This window comes from Tursiops truncatus, chromosome 5 (assembly GCF_011762595.2).
Source record: "Tursiops truncatus isolate mTurTru1 chromosome 5, mTurTru1.mat.Y, whole genome shotgun sequence".
Classification (NCBI taxonomy): Eukaryota; Metazoa; Chordata; class Mammalia; order Artiodactyla; family Delphinidae; genus Tursiops; species Tursiops truncatus.
The window spans coordinates 111880850-111905840 of record NC_047038.1 but is presented as its reverse complement, the minus strand read 5'-3'; the positions used below and the strand labels follow the sequence as shown (position 1 = coordinate 111905840).

The following is a 24991-nucleotide window of genomic DNA, read 5'->3' as shown; positions in this document are numbered from 1 at the left end:
TAGGACTGAGATTGGATCTTCTCTTCCTTTTACTGACTGCTTCTCTTCTATTTTATTCCGTTCTTTAAAATAGCTAGTCTTTGGTGGTAGAGCTCGTTTTGACACTTTTAGTCTTGCTCACGGTTCTATCTTTGTCCTAGTTCTTAAAAGACAGCACTCTGTGGTCATAATCTGACCCTGGTCTCTGTATGTTAACATCACTCCTTATTCAGAACTTCTAGATTTAAGCAGTAAGGGTTAACTTGTCCAGGACTGATACCCTGCAGGCCAGTTTCCTAGAAAAGGAGATGGACTCTAGCAAAATTCCAAGGAAACCAGTTAGGCTCAGTGCTTTTAGGACAATTAATTCTGACCTAGACCCTAGACTTAGACCCTAGAGTTCTTCTCTCCTGACAGGGGAGAGGTTGGGGCTCCCCAAATTATGAATGCCTATGTGGCAAGTCTTGCTATTTGTGTGCCATATCCTATGACTGCAACCACAAGGCAGAGACCTTATCCCCTGCCCCTCCCCTTTGTGCCCTCCCCCAGAGGGGCTGGTTGATCCTACCTCAAAAGATGAATGCTGGGCTGGCAGGATAGAGCGTGTGTCAAGGCTCTGCCATGTCATGTTGCTATTGTGTCTGGCCCCAATCAGAAAATACTCCCCTAAACATAGAACATCCAATGAAAGGGCAATGGGAGACCAGCACACCTGCTCAGCTCCTGTCTCTCTGAGTTTTCTCAGAGCAGCACTGCTCCAGCAGGCCTGCTGTGAGTGCTGCTGACCCATTACTTTGTTAGCATGGCAGTTGTCTCAGCAAACTGGGCATCTCTCCAGGCCAATAACATGGCCTTCTGGAAGCAAGTCAGGGGACTGGAAATAGATCAAAGACCAAGATGGGAGTGGGAAGAGTCTGCTAGTGATGTTGTTGTGGTCAGCCTTCAGGATGGCTGGTTAGTGGCCATTAGCAGGAACTAGCCTTGAGAAATCCTTGGCAGTGGGAACCCTATGGGGTTAAGACTCTCAGTGATAGAATTCCTTTTTGTGTGTTTGTGTGATATGGGAAGGAATGGCCTAATACATGGTGAATACTTCGCTGAGAGGAAAGCTGAACTACTGCCCCTCATAAAATTCATGCAAAAAAAAATGAAAGGGGGCATCTTCCCCATGACCACTAAAAATGGGTGGAGCATGTGTTAGGGAAGGACTGAGCAAGACAGGATAAGTGGACTTCCAAATTCTACTCCTTTCCATGAGATCAAGATTGTAAGGTAGATGGTCCCTTACAGTGGTGGATTCCTCCACAAATCTGTTGCTGTAGCTGCCTTTCACTACTGGATGCATCAGGGGAGAGGGGGACCATTCCACTGTATATTCACAACACTGCTCTTCTCCTCATTCCTTCCAGCCCCTGGCAAATCACACTGGGATACACCATCTAGAATGTGTCCAAAGAACTGACTGTCAACAATCAATTCTAGGCCCTGAACTGAGCAAGCCAACCAGGATAGCTCTTCTTCAGAAGTTCCCGGTCATTAGGAGAATTTGGGGTCAATGTTATAGATCTGGGTTAGCCTTTACTCAATCCCTATGCTAAAATCGCAGATGAAGGCCTGCAGAACTGGAAGATGTGCACTTTCCAAGCTGTACCTACAATGGCCTTCCCCTGCCTGTTCTCAGTGAACATGATCAGCACCCGTCGTTGTCACCCAACATCTACTTCTAATCATCCTCCCGGTCTCTCAGGATGCGAGGTGTAGACCCCAAGCCCACGTGGGTTGAAATGGAATGGATTGCTGACAGAGTGAGAGATGCTACATAGAAGCCACCCCTCTTTGAACTGGGGGAGAAGGAACATAACAAAAAGCTAGACAGAAATCAAGGGCTACCCTGACCGATACTAATCCTCTAGGCTAGCCCCTGCTGAAAACAGACTTGCCTCCTACAAGGCTCCGTGGAAACCAGCCAGTCTCAGTGCTAAGTTCATTAATCTGGTCAAAGGTGAGGCTTGGACTCAGATCCTAAGTCAATGGAAGGGGAGAAGGTGAAAGGTGTTGGTGCTTGCTCAACTGTGAATGCCAATTGATCAACCCTGCCACTGGTTTGCTCCCCACCAATAAAGCTGCAACTGCGAGGCTTGGACCCTAGTCCCCTGACCCAACCACTAAATACTGACCTGGCAAGGGAGGATTGAAGTTAAGGTTCTGACACATCATCTTATTATTGTTGCCTTGGCCGCAGATCATACCCGGGGGGAAGTTGGTGCTTCCCTAGTCATGGCTCTTGAAAAACCCTCTCTCTCCCAGGCTCTGACACTGGCCCTGCTAGACCTCTGTGTGCTGCTCTAGAATGTATGTGCACATTTCTTTGAGGTCCAGGGTCTGAGAGCTTTCTCCAATGCTACACAGATGTGGTGTGAATACCACGCTTGTCCATTTGTCCTTCCAAATAGGTGACAATTCTGAAAGAAGATACAGCCACTGATGTGCTACAAGTATTTGTCAGACCACAACTACTCCACACCTGCTACCCCAGCAGATATTTCACCTGAAGAATGGGACTGCCAGCCCTTGCGCCAATAGAAGCCAGGCCATTGCATACTAGAGCACCATCTTCAGCAGCAGTGGGAACTAGAGCTTGTGCTCAACTCTGGCCAGGAGACTCTGGTCCCACGTGTGCTTGTGGGCTGAACATTGGCCCTGACTGCACCCAGGTGCCCAGCCCTGTGACATGGTTTCTGCTCATGTTCATTTGCTCTCTAGTTCCCTGAGGGTGCTGGAGCCATGCCCTGGCCTACAGCTGCTTTGCTGGGCCTTGACAACCTGCCCTTTGCCATCTGCCGGCTGGTATCCTGCTTTTTTAATCTGAATGGGCACCTCTGGAACCAGGAGGATGCCACCTGCCCCTGAGCACAGCTACCGCCTAGCTGTTGCTGCAGGGCCTCCATATGTGGGGCTTGTCTGGACCAATCAGATCAGGTATGCGGAAGCTACACCATCATCACCTCAGGGGGACCCCCATATTCAGGTGAGCCCTCACTGCACTCTAGCCACATAGTTTAAGTAGTCCTAGTTTACCCTCCTCATAAAAATTCTACCCCAGATTACAAAAGCTGCACAGATAATTTTCACCATGGCTAAGTATATCAGATACTCAAAGTTAATCTCTAGAATTGCCATCAGCATCAACTCTGTCATTTTATCCATCAAATAATACATTTTATCCATCAAATAATACCAATAATATCCATTGGTTCTTGTGGCCAATGAACTGATTAAGGCCATAGAAAAATAGTTTAGATCTTTCAAAAAGTGGTTGCAAAACAAAATAACACAATCGAACTTAAAAATAGGTTTATAGCCAAAACTTTCTACGTATTATGGAATTTGGGTGCATTTTATCGTGCTATGGGGTGGGGCATCTAACTGTGAGTAAGCCACTGACCCGTGAAGATAATATCACAGCAGCCCCACCCTGATCACATTTCCCAAACTCATCCTCACTCTCAGCTACTAAAATGATACAGTGCCATGGTTACTAATCGTATTAGTAGCCATTAGTAAGTGCTCCAGTATTTGTTGAATGAGTGAATGGAAAGATGAATGAATAAATAAATAAGTAAAGGAAGCAATGAATAAATCCTCCAATAGAAATACATTCACAGATTTTAAAAAATCAGAAGGCGAGAGAAATCAGGAGTTGTAGTTTAACGAGTATTGAGTGCCAGTTTTGCTGATGAAAAAGTTCTGGAGACCAGTTGCAGAATAGGGCGATTATACTTAAAACTACTGAACTGTACACTTACACATAGTTAAGATGGTAAATTCTGTTACACATTTTTTTATTGCAATAAATTTTCAAAAAATCAAACCAAATTTAAAAGTCAGAAATAAAATTTATAGGAAAATTCAGAATATGTTTATAATAGCTATCTGAACCTCAATGAGGCCACTCTTAAATTTTCATCAATGTAGCCCTGGCGTCTTCAGCCCTCATTTTCATATATTATTTCATATTTATTTTGTGACTTCTTTTTTTGGAGCCAGTAACTGACAGTTCCATTATTTGATTTCTCATAATTGGAGAATTTGATGCTTCCAATTATAAAAACAAAATAAGACTGAAAACAACTCTTATTCTTTTCAACTGAGGGATGTTCCTAGAGTAGAGAACAAAAAAGTGCTAAACTATACTTTAGTGTATAATTTTCAGGAATTTTCATCACTAGCACATCATGAAAGTAAAGCAATTCTTGGTCTGCATAGAGTAATGGCTGCTAGCACAGGCTCTGAATCCAGCTGACTTAACACTAGCCCCGCCACTAACCAGCTTAATTTCTTTGTGCCCCAGTATCCTCATCATTCAAAATGAAGTTAATAATTTCTAAAAGCTTAAAAAAGTATTTACATCACTGATTAAATGAGAATAATAATTTTAAAAAGCTTAAGCAAAGGTTTTACTTTGAATTTTACTTAAGCAAGAATTTATTCCATTTTTACAAATTGAAACACTGAACTCTACTTTTAACAATAGGCTAAGAGTTTGAACAGGTAACCTCTCAATTATAGTAAGTAATAACCCTTCAGTACACAATTCTATAATCACCTACGGTTCCACATTCAAAAACAAGCGCTGTTAACACATTGGTATATGATACATACCAAATATAATGATATTTTACATTGTGTTTTGAATCTTGTTTTCTATTTAACGTATCATGAGCATTTTCTCAAATCAATATACATTTGAGATTTCCTATACAATTTAGAATAAAATCCAAAGTCCTCAGCTTGTCCTACAAGCCCCAGTGTGATCCCAAGCCTCCTGGTCTAAACTTAGCTCCTTTCCGTCTACCCCCAACCTTCCTCACTGGGCTCCAGACAGTGCTCAGCATGCACTTGCCTCAGGGCCTTTGCACTTCCCATGTCCTCTCTCTAAAAACCTCTTCCTCCAGATTGTCATAAGGCTTACTCCCTCACTTTATTCATGCCTCACCTTCTAAAAGGTGAACACCTTATGTAAAGTAGCAACCACTATCTATCCCTTTGCCTTGTTTTATTTGTCATCACAGCACATACCAGTGCTTCATATGTTATATAGCTATGAGTGGTTAAGGCCTGTTTTTCCCGGTAGAATGTTAGTGCCAGGAGGGCAAAGATTTTGTCTGTCTTGTTTACTGTTTTATCCCCAGGTACTAGGTTCTAAACAAATATTTGTTGAATGAATGAATTTGGCTCTAGTTTGTAATTTCATGACTGCACAGAACTCTGTTGCATGGGTGTTGCTTAATGCTGCTAATCCCCTGTTTTGAGATATCATAAATTGGACTGCCATGGATACACTTAAACACATTCTCTTAAATATTTTTGGATTGGTTCTTCAGGGTTGAATTAGTGGGGCAGCTTCCTAACCATCCCTCCTTTCTCTTATTCCTCTTCCCACAGGGTGTATCACAGCCAGACTTCCATCACACTCCTTTCCTTGGCCTGAAGGTATAGCGCAAACTCTATAGAGTTTGGTTCAGCCCAAACTCTGAACGCTGGCATGTTCCTAGTTTGCCTTTCCATACTCAGTTCCCATCACTGCTCAGAAATATACTTTCCATTTTAACCAGGTTGCTCCTCTTATCAGTTTCTCTAATTATGCTTTCGTATGTAGTTCCCTCTTACAGAATATATTCCTGTTTCTTTACCCGCCTAAAGTCCACCCATCATCCAGATCCCCCACCAGTCCCTTCTGACTCCATCGTGCCTTCCTTGGATCTAGTTTGTACGATCTCTCACTTCTTTGAATTGTTCTGTTCTTCCCCATACTTATCACTCAAGAGAGCCCCTGACTATCAGCCACGTTCCAGCATCGACCGTGCTGTAGATTACAAAGTGCAATTTCCTGAAGCACAAAAACCTTTTCCGCTCCCTTCTCAAAGCCCTATGCAGTTCTAGCCACAAGATAATAAATATTTTCTAATTTAACTCTTTTGCCAAAGTCAAAACTCTTGTGGAAAACGAGACAGTGTTCTGAGGGAAGAAACAGAATTATTTCTGAGCAAATATTTTCATCTTCTCACATATTTTATTTGCATACTATCTACCCACTATCCTTCCATAAATAAATTTAATTCTTAACTTTCTGTTTGCAATCCTTATTAAACCACCAAATAAAATATGTTTCTAATGAATTTTTGTTGTCCTTTCAGACTTTGGCTTGTCTTAAGATAACATTATTAAGAATGACATTATTTTTAAAGGAACATTTCCTTCAGAAATTATTAAAAAATCACAACAGGGTGGTACCCGAGTTATATAGGTTATATATATGGGACTTGGGATGCTAGGAAAATCACAAAGTGTGCCCTTCCTTTTTCCCATTTTCATACATGAGAAATCAAGTTAAAATGAACAAGCAGGTCTGTAAGAAAGGAAAAGCATTTCAAAACAATGCAGCACATATGTGGACGAAGGATGTGTGTGGAGGCCTGGAGGAAGATGCTTTCCTTCTGTGATGACGCTTCTGGGAACTCTAGGCTGAGCACTCAGCAGAGGTATGACTGTAGCAATATGGAGGGTGAGTCCAAAGTTTCACTCCTTTGCTATTCTTTTTTTTTTTTTTTTTTCCCTGCGGTACGCGGGCCTCTCACTGTTGTGGCCTCTCCCGTTGCGGAGCACAGGCTCCAGACGCGCAGGCTCAGCGGTCATGGCTCACGGGCCCACCCGCTCCGCGGCATGTGGGATCTTCCCGGACCGGGGCACGAACCCATGTCCCCTGCATCGGCAGGCGGACTCTCAACCACTGCCACCAGGGAAGCCCCCTTTTGCTTTTTAATCCCAGTAACTCACATTCTTCTACTCAGCCTCGGGTCTTTTTCTCTACCCCCATGTGCTTTCTGGTTGCCTGGACTTGGGATGCTTCAAAGCCCCCGCAGCAGCCTGACAAATGGCTACTCACCATCCTCCTCGAAGAGCAGCCCCATGTGTGCATGCGCCTCGGCTTCCTTCTTCCCACCGTCAATTTTGATGAGTTGAGCAATCTGAAAACATCGTTCATAGAAGTGGTTCCTTACCCACTTGTCTTCAGAATTATTGAAGTAACAGGCCAGAGCATACAAGTTATTATAGACCTCTTCAAAGTATTCTTCAAAGAGAGAAAAACATCATAAAATGCATTAGAAAGATGTCTCAAGGTACATCCCTTCAAATGACAAACGAATATAGTGACATTTATCTTCTATTTTTCCTTAAAAGCATGATTAACCATTTAAAAAATGGAAATGCAAAAATTAATGTTTTAACTATTTAAATAATTACATTAATTAAAGGATGTGCACATGAGAAAAACAACAGAATTCTTTCGGAGAGCTTAGACCCTGTTAGAAATTGACATACTCTTTGGTTGAAACAGGAGTCTTTATATAACACAAAAAACCAGAATGATATCTACCAGCAATGTGCTCAGTTCTTTTGGAAGAAATGAGTATGTGGTATCAGCAAGTATTTTCCCATTGAAGATATGAAAATTATTTAGAGATTCCAGAGAAAGCAATGTTTCTTAACCATGGCTAAAAGATGAATGAAGAAGGCAGATGGAATCTGAAAATAGCAAGGTATTTTCACCCAGAAGAAAAGGCAAGCATGCAGCTTATAGATAGAAGAAATGATGATCACAATGACCACATAACCTCCTTACACTTTCTAGTGCTGTTTCTGACAATGTAAGTTACCAACAATGTTAAGAAAAAGTGGATTTCTATGCTTATCTTCTCTATGAGTATTTTTTTCTGCTGAAAATGCATTAATATTAGTCATCCTTCTCACTCAGTTACTAGTTTATTAGTTGTCAGTTTATTAAAACCCCCCTTTATTTTCCTAAAGTGGCATCTGACCTATTTGTACACAAAAAAGTATATTAATAAACTGTGAATCAGTCTTATAAACTCCACTGCAATCAGTCATAAACTTAAACAAAAATTGTGTTAAATTGTGCCTCACCCTCGTAAATTTCATTCTATTGGTGGATATGAACAAATTCATTACCTTTATGTTTCTTTGCATTTGTGCTTAAAGCACAGTAGTAAATGTGTGGTAGCCTCTGGATTACCCTTCCAAGGATTTTTAACAACAATAATTATCTATTGGAATTAACTGATATTAATTGAAGAGTCAACCTATATACTCCTGAAAGAATTACAATTATGAAAAGCATTTGTATATTGCCCACTGATACTCCTATAAGATTAAAATCAAAAGGCTCAGAAAAAATGACATTAGGCTGATTACCACAAAAATTAACTTTCAAAAACTGTACATAAGTCACTCCAATGTTTCCAAAGAAATTTCTAAAACCTATGTCATGTTCTAACAGACATTGCTTCATAATTCCATAGGAAATGAAGATTTATCTCAAAATAAGTTTTAGACCTAAAAATTAAAGTTAAAAACTGTTCTCCCTATCTCCCATTTTTGAAGGCACTGGGGATTCTGGAGACCATTCTGCTTTTTAAGGTATTCACAACAGGCAATAGCCTAGGTGAAAAGTAGAGGGTACCCTGAGCTATTTACTTAAAACGAATACTCTCATTTCGGAACTGACTTCTCCTATGCTTTATCTTTCCATTCTGAACCTTCTGCCTAATATGAATAGAGCACTAAAATATGTTTTGTAACATTTTATATTCTTTCTCATATTTAATGATTAGAGGGTTGCTGTTTTTTTAAAACCTGTAAATAAAACATTTCATATCTTCCATTTTAAAAAGTTACATGAAGAGATTTTTAAAAATATATGTAATCCTGAAATAATTTTTCCTTTTTTCAGTAATTAAACCTTAATAGAAAAACATTTCCAACATTTCATAAACGAAGTTTTTGGTTCTGTTTAGAATGAGTTATATAAGCTATTTAGATTACATACTTAAAGACTACTTGTCAGCTAAGCTATTTTTCTATGGAAAAATTGAATGTTTTTCAGAGTATTAAGTATAAAGGACTATATCAAGTTTTGAATCTTTGAATAATCCAAATATATGGTCTGTACCCTTTACATTCTAAGCAGTCTTTTCTCCTTGCTTGCGGAACACTTTCCTGAATTGTCAGCAGGTATATTTATAAGATGAAAATCAATTTTATTGTTGATTTATTATTGAGACCAATATTCATTATGCTACCTAAAAAGGAGATCTCATGATGAAATAAATTTGGAAAATGCTCTTGCTAATTTCCCTCTTTCAGTGAACCACACAATATACATGAGCATGTTAAAGGCTCTGATAAGTCCTGCAATAAACCAAACTGCTTAATATATATGTTAATTCACCTGGTTGTTTCTCAAACTTATTTCACCAGACAATTACTTTTGCTTTACATAAACTGTATAAACATCCTGTGGGACTCTGCTTGAGTAGAACATACTTTGGGTATCTTAAATAAATGTTATTAGAAAAGAAAATTGCTGCTTAACCCTTAACAATAATTTAAAGTCAAGTGTAAATCATGTTTGAATTATCTATTGATTTGGCTACCCATTACCATTATTGCCATCTCTTCCCCAGTCCCAAGGGGCACAAGGCCCTAATCATAATGTTACAGATGGTACAGAGATGATTCACAACAATGGGAAATATAAGAAATGCTATCAGGGACAAAGAAACACTTTAACAAATAGAAAATAATCCAAAAAGAAATGACTGCCTTACTTTAAACACTTCTTTGCTATAAAACAGAAAGTGCTATTTTGAAAAGTAATTTAAATAACTCTAGGTTCCTGCTCTGCCAAGTCTCAAGGGACAGAATTGACCTGAGATGACTATTGTTAGTGCCACAGCTTTGATTACATGGACTTCACTGTGACCCTAGAGTGATGGTCTTTCCAGTGAAAAGCAATGAGAATACTCAGAGATATGCTGCTTCAAGATAATTGTCTCAGATTCCACAACCATATGGGGTGAAATCTTCAAGGCACTATTAAGAGATCTCTGTATTCTAGATTAAGTGTGTGTGTGTGTGTGTGTGTGTGTGTGTGTGTGTGTGTGTGTGTGTGTGTATGGGTTTTAAGATTTAAAATTAATTCAAGTTAATAAGAGTTTCTGTGCATATCCCCTACACCATTTTCTGGGACATGCTTATTAACTCAATCACAATTTTTCTCCTATGAAGTTCATGTGTTAAATGTGAAAAAATTATACACATTTTTAAAAAAGAGCATACAAATATTTACATGTCCTTCAACTGAAGTATTTCCAATAATACTTTTTTGCAATAATTTTAACTTTCTGTATTTTAACCAGGCAAAAGCCACTGCCTTTTGAAGTCGATTACCTTACAGAAGAGTTGTCCTGAGCAAGAGGTAATTTTGTTCCATTTAACAAATGTAACCTCAGTTACCATGAATATATGATAAACCACTCAGTAAAGAAAATATTTCATTACCTGTACCATGTGTATAAGACATTGGCTATTGTAAAGTTTGGACTTTTAAAATATTTGGAATTGGAGAATCATTTTACTTTATATGTATATTTACTTTTCTTTAATAAAAGATTACAAATTAAAAGTTTTCTACCTTCAGATTATTCAGCATTTAGTTTCTTTACAATTACAAAATGCTTTACGACAAGTTTCTCATATTTATGACACTTTATGACTAGTGATGTGTTTGGCTCGTATTATGCTACTAAAATGAATGCTTCTATTTAAAACATTTAGTGAATGTGATTAATTCACCTTAGAAAATGACTGTGAGCAAATTTTATCTGCATCAATTCTATTTTCAGTAAAAATATCATTTCAGAGTTTGGGGCTGACACTAGAATGTAGGTTTTCTTACAATAGCATTTTAAACAGTTAATTTCTTGAGAAATTATATGTAAATCACACTTTAAAATTCACCAAAGGACTCTATTTTTAAAGTCAGTTCTGCAGTTAAATAATTTTCATTATACAAATAATCAAATAATCACCTCTTGTCTACACACACACACACACACACACTCTAGTTCACATGTGGTGTTGTTAGGACTTTTGTATATCTCATATTTGTAAGTCAGATCACAACCAGATAGGAAATATGTATATTGACTCCACTATAGAGGGTAAAAGACTTCTGCTACCCCTCTGATGCTGTTTCTATGTCCCTATCAATTTTCCACATTGCAGCACTGGCTAACAAAACATTGTCTAATACTCTATTTTCCCATAGAAAGGCCTGAAATGAAGTACAGACATTGTCATGTTGTGGCCTGAGCTTCTCTTTTTGAGTCCTATGGTGTTTTCACACAAAAAGTTGAACAAAAGGATTTGTTTGGTGAAAACACCAAATTTATATGCCAACTTTTTGGATTTCCTTTCTTTGATTATACAAAATGACCAATTATGAATATGTAAATAAGAAATACTTATGACAATATTGGTATAATTATAGTAGAGATTAAAATATTTTCTTCAATACTGGAAGCATATAGACTTTCTGGAAAATTTCAGGATACCAAAAAAAAAAAAAAGGAATTTATTAGAGATGATGTGATGGAAAATATAAAATTAACAATTTTATTCGTAATTGTAAATTGCAGGCTTTTTATGTCTCCTCACTATTCACTAATAAAAATTCTCTGATAGAAATCTATAGAACTTATGGATAAAATCTTTAAATTACATTATACAAATACTAGAAAATAAGTATAACTGTCAAGTTATAGTACTCTGAAAGTGTCTCCTCAGTGAAAGTCAATAATCAGATTATACATAAAAAAAAAAAAACTATGGAAAGATGTATAATTAATGATACCAAAGATTTTAATACATTGGAAAGGCCTGGAGATGTTATTAGGTGCTATTCATTGTCTTCCCTGGCTTAGAGTGACAACACCAGGATGGCTGTGTGTCTGGCCAGCCTTGTGATTCAGCGTTCTCTACCATTTATTCCATTTAGATGCTTAGCTGACTAGGTTGAATTGTGCTAAGGTGTCTCAATGTTTTAAATTCATACTTGAAACAATTTGGAACCTTCCCTCAGGTGCTCACTGTTCTGCCTTCTGCAGTGCTGCTTCCCCAAATCCATCCACTCACCTTTCCTTTCAGCTGCTTCGGCCCTGGTCAGGTAGTAGTAGAAGTGATCCAGCTTGTCAGGCTGCTCTTCCAGGGGTCTCTGCAGCCAGAAGAGGGACCTTACTTTTGCAGCCTCCCTCAGGGCATCCCACTTTTCCATCAGAGCAAAGAGCTCACTAAAAGACTTATGATAACCATCTCGCAGCATGTCCACACAGATGTTCTTCTTGTACGAGTTCCGGTAACTGGGAATAAGAACAGAACACTGAACACGTTATTTTAATCCTTTAAATCTGTGCAGTGTTTTGATCTTTATAATAATTAAAAGTTGAATCACACTGCATTTTTTTCCCTCAGTGGAAGCGCTGAAAACAATCTTGACCTCAAACACTTATAACTGAACAACTTCAGTTTAATGAAAGATGCCAGGAACTATCTAAATACAGTAATTTTAGTGAAATTACATTATAAATATATCAGTTCCAGAGCTGAGCTCCCTTTGATAAGGACAAATAAGCTAGCTGACTGATGTTTTAGTCTGTTTGGGCTGATAGAACAAAATACCCCTGACTGAGTAGCTTATAAACAACTGAAATTTATTGCTCAGAGTTCTGCAGGCTGGAAGTCCAAGATCAAGGCTCCAGGAAGGTCGCCTTCTGCTGAGGGCCCTCTTCCTGGTTCACAGCCGGCATTTTCTAGTCATATCCTCACATAGTATAAGGAGCTAGGGAATAATCTGGAACCTTTTTTATAAGAGCACTAATCCCATTCATGAGCGCCCCACCCTCCTGACCTAATCACCTTCTAAAAGCCCCAGTGACCTACAGCTTTGGGGATTAGGATTTCAGTACATGAATTTTAGGGAACACAACATTCAGACCATAGCAACTGACAGTATCCAAAAATACTTAATACGTTAGCCACCCACCAAAACAAAACAAAAAACCAGTAAGGCAAGCAAAATTTAAATGTGTTGTCGAATATCAAAACAAAGCTCTATTAAGTGGTTTCACTGTATATTATGGAGGTTCATTCATTCATTAATTCATTTACGCAGAAAATGTTTATTGAAATATCTTGCTAAATATATTTTAAAAATTATTTTCAGTTAGGACTAACTTAATGATTTGTTATGTACTATTTCACTTCTAACAATAATAAATCATACACAAGGAGATGAAATGACAATTGAATAGCCCATTTATTTATCCAACAAATAGCTACTGAGTTTCCTGCTAAGTGCCAGGCATTGTTCTAGACCAAATAGACTCAATGCCCTTGTGAAGTGTATATTCTAGTGGGAGAACACAACCAACAATTAAGCAAACAAATCATAAATAATTTCAGACGATGAAAATTGCTATATAGGAAATAAAACAGGGTTATGGAATAACAGCTCTGTGGTGGCTATTATTACACTAAGCAAGAGGCCTAATGATATACCTTTATACTAATTATTTTACATTTTTTTAAATAGGAGACAATTAAATATTTAGAACTGACTTGATGTGCTACTACTATCAATAAGCATTTCAGTGTGGAGTGGAGACAGTCTGGAATTAGAACACCCAAGGTTGAGGTCAGCTCTTTCTAACCTCTCTGGACTTCATTTCTTCTCATCTGTGAAATGTGTATATTAATCTGTATTAATCTATGCCCTACATACATCACAGGATTCTTCTAAGAACCAAGCAAAATTATGTATGTGAAGATGCTCTGAGAAACATTAAGTCCTGCAATAGACTCACCCTACAGAGTTTAAAAAACAAATGCAACAAAAATGCCCAGCTCCCATCGCCAATAATTTTTTACTCAGGGGATCAGCTTAGGTCTAGAACAAAATACTTACAGTGAGAAAGGGAGTGGGGAGAGGGAAGTGAAAAAAAAAGGGGGGGAAAGACCCAGATCATGGACACCTCAAAGCCATGGTAAGAAGTTTGGACTCCAAGCTAAGAGTGGGATAGAGCCGTAGAAGGGTTTGGGTCAGGGAAATGAGTCAAAGAGATTGTCTTTTAGAAAAATCATATGGAAGGAATGTCCCAGCTGAACTGCAACCCTCCTCCTCCTGCACCTGGTGGCCAGTACAAGCCACCTGTTGTTATAGAACTAGTTCCCAAAGAGAGTAAGGAAACTGCAGTCCCAGGCCAAAAAGTCAAAAACCACCATCTTGTCAAAATGATGACCAAAAATATTTGAAGTGGAGAGGACAGGAGCTATCACAGATTTTTGTTTCTGCCCTTTAGCTGAGAGTGTGGAGAAGGAAACAGTGAGATGTTCAGAAGGGCCAGGTCCTCTTTCCTCTCCCCCCACCCCCCTGCCCCTACACAAGGGCATGGAAAGGCAGCAAAAGTCAATGCAGAGACTTTCTCAGCAGAAGAGGATTGGAACCAGCCCGTACAATGTCCCATAGCCTCTGAATGGTACGGGCCCAACACCGTAATTGTCTAGCGGGCTCCGAGTGTGTGACATAAGAGTTAATGGGAAGAGAGGGTTGGTATGTTTGCCACAATGTCGCTGGCCACAGCAAGGGGATGTGTGCTAAAAGGCTGTCGATGCGCTGCCCACTGGGGACGGAAGGGGGACACAGCTGTAACTCTGCGGATAAGAAGCACTGGGGAGCTACTGAAAGAGTCAGGTCAGCATATTTCCAGAGCTGACAGAAAAGTATGAATAGAGTACATCAGTGACGGACCCCTGGACAGCATCCCATAGGTGAGGAATGCATTCAACTCCAAGGAAGAGAAAACTCAGCTCACAGTGCCTTCAAAACTAGAGGTTTCTATTTCTCACAGCACAAGACACCTAAGGGTAGGCAGCTGCTGGCCTTGGTTCCATGGCCTGGCAAGTTCAAGGCTCATGCCTCTGGGATTATTTTATCCTTCCCCTCACTGGTCACTGGAGGGCTGCCCCAGCTCCAGACATCATGTCCACCTTCAAGGCAAGAAGAAAGGCAAGAGTTCGGTGGCATCAGCTGTGTCTTTCTCCATTATTGGGGAAAACAAAAGCATTCCTGCAACTTCTGTTGGAGTTCCACTTTGGTTCCATGGGTGAGAACTGTGTCACTTGGCCATCCCTGGCTGCAGGAGACTAGAAAAACAAATATCCTGCCTGTTTGGGGGCACACTGCTGCCCCCAAATGAAACTGGAGTTATGTTAGCAAAGAGGGAGAAATGGATACCAGGGAGGCAAGTTCAATGTCTATCACAAGGTCCTAGATTAAGATCAGGGAGTAAATGCTGACAAACTCCCACTCCGAAGTTTGCCAGATAAAACTGGGCAGGATACCCAGTTAAATTTGAATATCACATAAACCACGTATGATTTTTTCTTAGTATTATTAGTATGCCCCAAATATTGCATGGGAATACTTACACCAAAAAACTTTGTTTTTTTTGAAACTCAAATTGAAGTGTATGTTGTATTTTTATTTGCAAAACCTAGTAACCCTATTTCCCTCTACCCTGCACCCATGCTGTGTTGCCTCTACATGGGAAAACAGGGTGAGGGGAAGTGTTAGAATCTGAAGAACCTGACAAATCACTGAATTGGACTGACTTTACCTAAGAGGGATGAGATTGGAATTTTACACTAGGGAGGATCAAGGCTTAGGGCCAGGAATTAAAATTAAGTCATAAAAAAACAAAGACTTTCAATTTAGCATGCTTGAGCTTGTTGACTCTGAAATTCACACCAGATCCAAGAGAACAGAAGCGGGAGCAGGGAGAAGAAACGGGAGACTCTGGTGTTCACGCAAAGGACAGGACACGGGGGCTGAACTGAAGTAAGGCAGGGGGATAAGTAGAAGTAGGTGGATTCAATACATATTTAGGAGATAAAAATACCGATTACTTGGTGACTGATGGGATGTTGGGGTTGATGGAAAGAGAAGAGCTAGGGTGACAACAGGAGTCGCGAGTGGGTATTTGGTAATTTGCTAAAGAGGGGAACACAAAAGAATGAACAGGTTTGGGGAAAGATAATAAGTCTGGGTTCAGATAACTTGAGTTTGAGGAGACTGAAGGGGACACCCAGATGGTACCCAAAAGGGCAGTATGAGGGATGGTAAGGAGGTTTGAGGGGACAGGGGTTGGAAATCCAACCTTGCCTCAAACAAGCACTGCCACACAGAGAACAAGCTTATGGTTACCAAAGGGGGAAGGTGGGGAAAGGGACAAATTAGGAGTTTGGGATTAACAGATACACACTGCTGTGTATAAAATAGATAAGCAGGGACCTACTGTATAGCACGGGGAACTGTATTCAATATCTTGTGATAACCTATAATGGAAAAGAATCTGGAAAAGAATATCTATATGTATACATATATATATATATATATATAAAAATATATATATATATATATACACACACACATGTATATATAACTGAATCGCTTTGCTGTATACCTGAAACTAACACAACATTGTAAATCAACTCTACTTCAATTAAAAAACAACAACAAGCACTGCCACCTTTGTACGTCTACGCCTTGGCTGCCATCATGTTTTCCTGTGAGTGAAGAAAGCATACTGGGGCAAAAAAATTATAAATAAATAAAAATTAGAACGTTGATTTAAACAATGAAAATAAGTACCTGTGAGGAGGCCATCTCAGTTCTAAACCCAGCTGGGACAGAAATGCAGAACATCATTCCCTAGGCCTTATTTCCCTCACCTGGAAGACGAAGGTGCTCTGGCTGGATGTGGTCCACCCAGCATCTCGTTTCATGTCCACAGACTCCAAAGTATTTTTGGAAATGGCACATCGTGTGTCATCTTGGTGGGACTTGATTTCAAAGACTCCCTAGCCAAGGGGTGGATCAGTGACCCAAATTAAGTCACTGGCCTCTCTCACAGGATTTTGAATCTTGAGGCGAGAAACACAAAGATGTAGAAGGTTGCTGGAACTCAGTCAACCTGGTAGCGACATCCTGACTAGAGTTGCAAGTAGTTCTTGCTACCTAGATCCATTCAAGTGTCCCATGTCTTTTCTTTTGAGCCGGGTTCTCCCCTAAATTCAGCTAGTTACCAAATATCCTTCTAATAAAATCATTTCCATTTTATCTGGTCAGAATCAGTTTCTGCTCCCTGTGAGCAAAGAATACGAACTGCTTCAGAAGGGACTGTCTTGGTACCCAAGACATTTTTCAGCTTCAAAACATCCATGATATATAATTAATATCAATTTTTAAAATTTCTAGTAAATTTTTTAAAAAGACCATTCTTTGCAAAAGAGATTTCAAATAGAGATGTATTTAAAATGCCTATATAACTATGCTGATATCATCTCTATTTTATACACAGTTTTGTGTGCACACACATACGTACGTATGGTATTATTTAAGCCTCATTACTAATATCTGAAAGCCAGAAAGAGCAGTTAGTGTTTTACTAAATGGGTTCCTATTTCAACCTTCATAGTTAATGAATATCATTTCTTTTAGCCAGTATAATTTTCATCTTTTAAATTTGCTATCTGAAAATATTTATAAAATTGTATGTCAATTTCTACCATTATATGTGAATTTCTCAGGCTTTATATTTCATAACAGAGAATCATAGCCCAAGTTTACTTGCTTACAAAAAGGAATTTTTAAAAAACGCAAATAGAAATACAAAGAGAATCCAAATTCATTATTTTATTTATTTCATTTGGACATGAAGTTATTAGTCTTTGGTTTTATTTACATATTAAAACAAATACTTATCTAAATTAAAACATGCTCTTTTTAAGTATCAGAAGAAAAATCTCCTTGACCTGAAGTCACTATACTGGGTGGAAGCTAAGAATTCTAGTAAAATTTCTGGAGAGATTTGATATTATGGAGTTTGAGGAGAGTTCTCCTGACAGAAAAGAGGCCATTCATAGAAGTAGAAGTTGTGACATTCACAGATATGCTGAATATCTAGAAATTTACATCCTAAGGAAGATCTTTGCCACTGCAGATAGCTAAGGCTTTACCAGGCTAAGGGATGTAGCTGGAGAAGAATGGTTTTAAGAATGGAATTAAGTGGTCATGCATTTCATATGGATTTTTATTACTATTTAAAGGCATTATTCAATAGAGATTCTAAATATTTTGAATTTACATCCAAATTTCCCCAAAACTTCTAAGTTAAAAAAAAATCTGTATACTGGAATAAAGTAAATCTGAACAATCTGACATAACTCCATAGCAGTTGAATGTGTGGAGATGCTGGGAAATGGGGAGCCACAGAGGAGATATTATATCATTTTTAAATTCTACCTTAAACCATTTTGAATAGCTACTATTTATAGAGCACCTACGATGTGTCAAACATCATTTCTAAATCACACAATAACTCTACAGATACTACTTCCATTTTTACAGATAAAGAAACCATCTTCAGTGAGGTTGTGAGTTGCCCAAAATCATATAAGCTAATAAGTGGCAGGGGTGGGTTTCACACTCAGGTTTCTCTGATTACAAATTCTGAATTTTTTCTCTTTACCACATTGCCTCCTATTATATCAAATATCGTTAAGTTTTCTTCTCCTCCTCATCATGCACACATTTTTTGGGTTTATTTGTATTGATTGTTTAGAAATTTGACATCATTATACAAGTATGATGTCACTCTCCAATTAGAAAGCCATTATCTTTCTTGGGAGTAACATATACACACCATTATATGTAAAATAGATAAACAACAAGGACCTACTGTATAACACAAGGAACTATACTCAATATTTTGTAATATACATATATATATAACTGAATCACTTTGTTGTACATCTGAAACTAACACAACATTGTAAATCAACTATACTTCAATCAAAAAGAAAAAAAAAGAAAGCCATTTTCTTTATCCATGTTAATCCACATTTGTGCTGGACTGGGGAAAGAGACTGGTGTTATTTTGTGACTCAGAGAATCCCCTTCCTTAAAATGAGGGAGCAGACAACCAGTAGCATCCGTGCAAAGCAAATTAAATAGATGCGATTCCCACACAAGGGTGTAAAGTCTAATGGGGAAAACACTGACAAACATAAAACAAACATAAAAAAGGATAATACTGTACAAATATGAAAAACATGAATGAATAGCTATGTCAATCTATCTTATTCTCTTTGTACTTAGGTATTTATACTAGTTATTACATGACCTTTCAAAATTAAAATGCATTATCAACTATTCTAGTATATGATTAATATATTTAACATATTTTTTCATAAGTCACACTGAAATACTGTATCAAGGTGAAGCTGCACATTCAGTAAAATATTTCAAAAGCAGTTCAATAAGCTCAATACTTTAAAACAAGATCATAAAACTTTTATTTAATCTGACAAAGATAAACTCAAAAGATATGCTATACCTAATCAAAAGTCAGGATAATACCTTTATTCCATTAAGTTAATATTTATAAGTCACTAGTGGGTTATCTATGTGCCAGTAACAACAGTCTTACATTCATATTGTAGGGATAAATGTTATTGGAATCACGACGGGATAATTACATTGACTCTTAAATGAATACTTAAATAGCTTCAGTTAATATAACTTCCATGGAATAAAGTGAGTCTCTATTCTTACTCATACTTTTCAGTGTAGGTAGATATTAGGTATAATTTGAAGGAAAAAATCCATTTCTTCACACACACACACACTCACACACACTGATAAAACTCATATCTCGTATGGATATGTTTTATAGTTTTTTTGTGTGTATGAAAAGGATACTTTTCTTTCCTAAAAAGCTAAAACAAGGACATAGCATTTCTTTAGCCACATAAATACATAAAGAGAGAGGAATTAGAAAGAAAAAAATTAATTATGTTTTAAATGATTTTACTTTAAAAGCATATAGAATGCTTTTACAATGAAAACGGAAAGCGTTTTTCTTAATATTACCCACTTAGGTTTTTAACGATTGATATGGATTAAGAATACTATCACTCATACGTATTTTTGTGTAATAAACCATTGGAGTTGAGATTTTTAGAACTTTGAATTTATTTTCTATGTACTTCAAAATAGAGCAAGAAAAAAGTTTTAATACAGAAAAGGCTCTTTTTAAATTTAAAGGATTTCCAATGAGTTGACTGGTCTCTGGGGGCATCTACTGGAAATTTCACAAACTGCAGTCACATCATGTAAATGTGATAACTTTCATTATCCATTTTAATACAGATATTACTTTAATTGGTATGCAAATAAGGTGACTCTCAAAGAAGATAAATGTAAAGTTATGCATGGTATTCTATCTCATCCATCTGGTAACAACAAAACATGTAGCTGTCTTTGGGATCAGTCAACAAATACTCAACTGTTAAAAATGTAAATAGGGCAGGTGGCATATCACAGATTAACAGTTTCCAAACCATCCAATTCTCAAGCTTGGAAAAATTAAAAATATATTCTAGAGAGAAACATATACATACTTAGTAAGGAGTTTTTATTAATCCAAATTAAATGCATATAAAAAGCACTTTTGGGTTTCCCTGGTGGCGCAGTGGTTGAGAGTCCGCCTGCTGATGCAGGGGACACGGGTTCGTGCCCCGGTCCGGGAGGATCCCACATGCCGCGGAGCGGCTGGGCCCGTGAGCCATGGTCGCTGAGCCTGCGCGTCCGGAGCCTGTGCTCCGCAACGGGAGAGGCCACAACAGTGAGAGGCCCGCGTACCGCAAAAAAAAAAACAAAAAAACCCCACACTTTTAAAATTATGATGGTTTCTCTAAAACAAATTCATTTTGTATCTCAGTATGTCCACGAATCATAAATAACCTGGTAATCAGTACTTATTTTCTATATAATTTAATTTGACTATTCATGTGTTACTATCTCAAAAAGTATTTAGAATTTGTTATACTTGGAACAAAAGAATGTATCTATCATTATAATTAATATTACAATTAGAATTAGTTATTAATATAAATATTGTTATTAATTTTCCTTAACATTTTTGGAGAACGTCTTTAAGAAAAATGAACATATAATGAACATGATACAATCATTGCAGCTCATATATATATATATTTTAAATTTTATTTAGTTAGTATTGGCTGCGTTGGGTCTTCGCTGCTGTGTGTGGGGAGCGGGGGCTACTCTTCGTTACGGTGTACGGGCTTCTCATTGAAGTGGTTTCTCTTCTTGCGGAGCATGTGCTCTAGGTGCAGAGGTTTCAGTAGTTGTGGCTCGTGGGCTCTAGAGCGCAGGCTCAGTAGTTGTGGTGCACGGGCTTAGTTGCTCCGCGGCATGTGGGATCTTCCCGGACCAGGGCTCGAACCTGTGCCCCCTGCACTGGCAGGCGGATTCTTAACCACTGTGCCACCAGGAAAGCCCCTCATGCATAGTTTTAACATATATTTAAAATAAACCAAATAACTCATAATATTATTGCAGTTGTGACTAATCTTGTAACAAGAATTTTTAATATCACAGGCATTATAACAATCTTGATTTTCTTTGTAAAATATATTGGTCATATTTACTTTAAGAGAAAATATTTAAAATAATTATGAAGATATATCTATTGTGCTATACTTAATTGTACTATAATATACTTTTTATTGCTATAATTTTATATAAACCCCTCTAATAAAGATTGAAATATTTAACATTTTAGCTTCATTCCAAAGAAATACCACTAACGCATGTGTAAGTTTATAGTTTCTGGAAACTTCACTAGAATTACCATCCAAATAAATGTGATAGCACCTTTAATTGTATACACCGAAAAAACTAATCAACATAAAATGTTACCAAATCAGAATATAAGTTATTAATATAGCAGGACTTTTGTTTCAGTTTAGATTTAGATTCATTTTATAGCTGTATGTACTTGATAACTAACTAACTAAATAAATAAATTCCACCCCCAAGAGGTTATGGAATATAATTTTTTGTGATTTTCTAAACAATTAGAAGTTTGCTAATTTGAATTTTTAGAGGAAACTGTTACATATACAAGTTTTGCTTTGTGTTTTTTGAAAATACAAATTTTCACCTATTAATAATCAAACTTAGAAAGCACAGTTAGATTTTCAACATTTTAAAGGTATATGTACATTGAAAAATTCCTTTTGGAAAACAATTATTTAACTAAGTTCAACCTTTAATTCTTTTCTAAAAATGTTAATAATAATAAGAGAGTTTACCCCATGGCATTTTGTAAATGTGACTATTACTAATTTAATTCTTTCGACAAAAAATAAAATACTAAAAAATTTGATCAGCAAAGAATTCTCCCAATAGCACAGTAAGAATTCACTTCAACATGAGGATATATGGGCTATAGGTGTAGAATGGAACAAAGATGATTTCTCAGATTCGATTATGTTAGAGCTGGTATTTAGCACAAAAGGCAGTAACTTTTTGTGAGATCAATAAATGTTAATCTGTCAAATAGTATTTTTGCTGGTGATCATTAGCCTTTATCAGAGGAAAGCTGTGGTTATTCAGCAAGCAGTACTGACTGCAATCCTTACAATGTCTTTAAATGATTCCCTTAATAATATAAAGGCATTTTTTTATGTGTATACCCTGTAAGAATGATTTACTCAAATGATTTCCATTCAGTCAAATATCTGAAGTACAGTGATCATCATCAATCAGGAAGGAATAAACTATGCATCAATCAATATAAGGTATTACCAAAATATTTACCCATGTAGCTGTCACACACATTTTCTTTACTGAAAGATTTTCTTCACTGGAAAAATCTCAAACTTAAACACATTTTTAAAGTATTTCATTAGCAGTTCAGTGAAAAAGCACCAGAAGAAACCTCTTATGTGAGGCTAATTACAGATATAATCTTTATAAATGGTCTTATTACTTGCAAACCCCTTCAAGAAATTCAAACTTTTTAATGAAAGAATGTTTTATGCCAAAGATCAAACATGGAAAGGTATAAAATGAATGTCATTGTTTAAGAAGAATTTTCAGAGAACGTATTTTCAACCCAGAAGTGCCACACTTGAATCCAAACACCTTTGGCTAAACGAAGCAATCGTATCAAGTCTTGTACTTTCAATTTACACTGTAACTTTCCAATATAGGAAAACATAATTATATAACCAATTTATATTGATTATATTGTTACTTATCCAGTTAAATATAGACTGAAAAATAAAGCCTAAAAATAACCTTAGCTTTTGGATTAAGTTATAATGATAAAAAAAAAACTGAATAAATAATATCATCCTGTCAGATTCTGTATCCTACTATCATGGCAATAAATGTAAGAAAAACAAAAAATAAGGTTCATGCTACAAACAATGGACTATACACACATGTAAACATGATCATTCTAGCTCAACGCCATATTTTTGTCTAAATTAGTACTTACAGTTTTAATTAACATAAAACTCCATATGAGTCACTGTTTTTTTTAAAACAATTCAGTGATTGCTCTCCAAATTTCTTGAAATTCAATTACTTAGGAAATTTTGTCTCAAATAATATCACTTAAAACTTTTCTTTCAATTCTTCATCTTTACACCTTTATAAATAAAAGAACTATCAATTTTCCACATAAATTGAGGGAAATAATCAAACTTTAATAAAGATGGAAAGCTGGAGAATATAAAGACAAAACTTAGTAAAAACAACAAGTTGCATTAAAAAGAAAACTTCAGCTCACTGTATTTTTTTTTTACTAAAGTATGTCATACATTTTATCTTTGCAAGAGTTTGACGAATTTTGCAAGTAAAATTCTGTTTCCTCTACACTTGCTAATAGTCATGAGAATCTGTAGTTTGCACCTTCCCATTAAAAATGTATTGTATTTTTTTGAAATTATTCACCCCGCCTTTTATCCAGATCATGTCTTTGAAAGGAGGAAGTAGATAATAAATGGAATAATTCATGATTTCCCATTAAATATGAAACTTTCTTTTGCAGAGTTTAGAAAATGAAGTTCTACATAATGTACAAAAGTTGATTAGAACTTTTTTAACCTTTTCAGGAAAAAACCTTTCACATTAAACAACTGCATGTGGAGGTTTTCTTTGGGAAAAGTAAACCAATCAATTCCTTATACCTATGGCTTTATCATACATATTCAAATGTTGCTCTTTCCAAACATATATCCCTTTATAATGTGTAAGTAGTTATTAAAATGATGGCAAGAAAAATAGTGTACATTGGGCTATAAACATGACAAGTATCTAAGAAATATATGACTGATGTTTAAATTACAAAGGGAAAAATCACATAAATTAGAAATGAAAACATTATTTGTGCTCTTCTCAGCAATGTAATGGAAGATAGCATGAGGGTAAATAATAAAACCTACATTTAGATGTCTCTTATTATGGCATTTCTTCTAGTGAGGTAATATTTTGTCATGAGAAAAAAATATGTACCTTTATAAAACTTTTCCTTGCAAAACTAGCCGTTGGGATCTGTTAACTACATTCTTTTTCTTTTGCCTTTTTTAAAAATTAATTTTAATTGGAGTATAGTTGCTTTACAATGTTGTGTTAGTTTCTACTGTACAGCAAAGTGAATCAGCTATACGTATACATATACCCCTCTTTTTTCTTTTGCCTTTTTTTAAGATTAAAAAAACCCAAAAAACAAATGATTTTTAGGCTCATTCTTGCTCTATCATTCTTTATTTCTTAGATGAGAAATCTGGAGTAAATTTAACTGAAGATAAATGTCAAGTTCTGACTATTTTAGGGCAGCTGGTGACCTCATTAGGTTTTTAAAAATTTTTTGTGTCATAATTCTTTCCAATAAATATATTTCAATTTTCCCCATATCAAAAAATAAATCAAGAATATATTTTCCCCTTTCAAACATGAATGCTTAAAAAGGTAACTACCATGTTGTAAGCCATGTGAAGAAACCTTTCATACTGTGTGCTCTTTAATTACCGTTGCAAAGGAGGTATGCATTACACATACAAACAGTGAAGCCAGGATTTCTCACAAACTATATGTACACAGTGATCAAACTTCCAGAACATACTTTTCATTTTACATGTAGTAAAAACTAAATTA

General features: G+C 36.7%; 1 protein-coding gene across 2 annotated transcripts in view; it reads right to left on the bottom strand.

Moving 5' to 3' along the window:
* The window catches only part of TTC29 (tetratricopeptide repeat domain 29), a 261762-nt gene that overhangs the window by 208891 nt on the left and 27880 nt on the right, over positions 1 to 24991 (bottom strand). For both annotated transcript variants that reach the window (XM_033857319.2, XM_073805519.1), the window contains exons 5-6: positions 12037 to 12260; positions 6926 to 7111 (exon numbers count right to left, since the gene is read on the bottom strand). In XM_033857319.2, coding sequence (XP_033713210.1) covers positions 6926 to 7111; positions 12037 to 12260 — 410 coding nt within the window. The remainder of the gene's footprint in view (positions 1 to 6925; positions 7112 to 12036; positions 12261 to 24991) is intronic.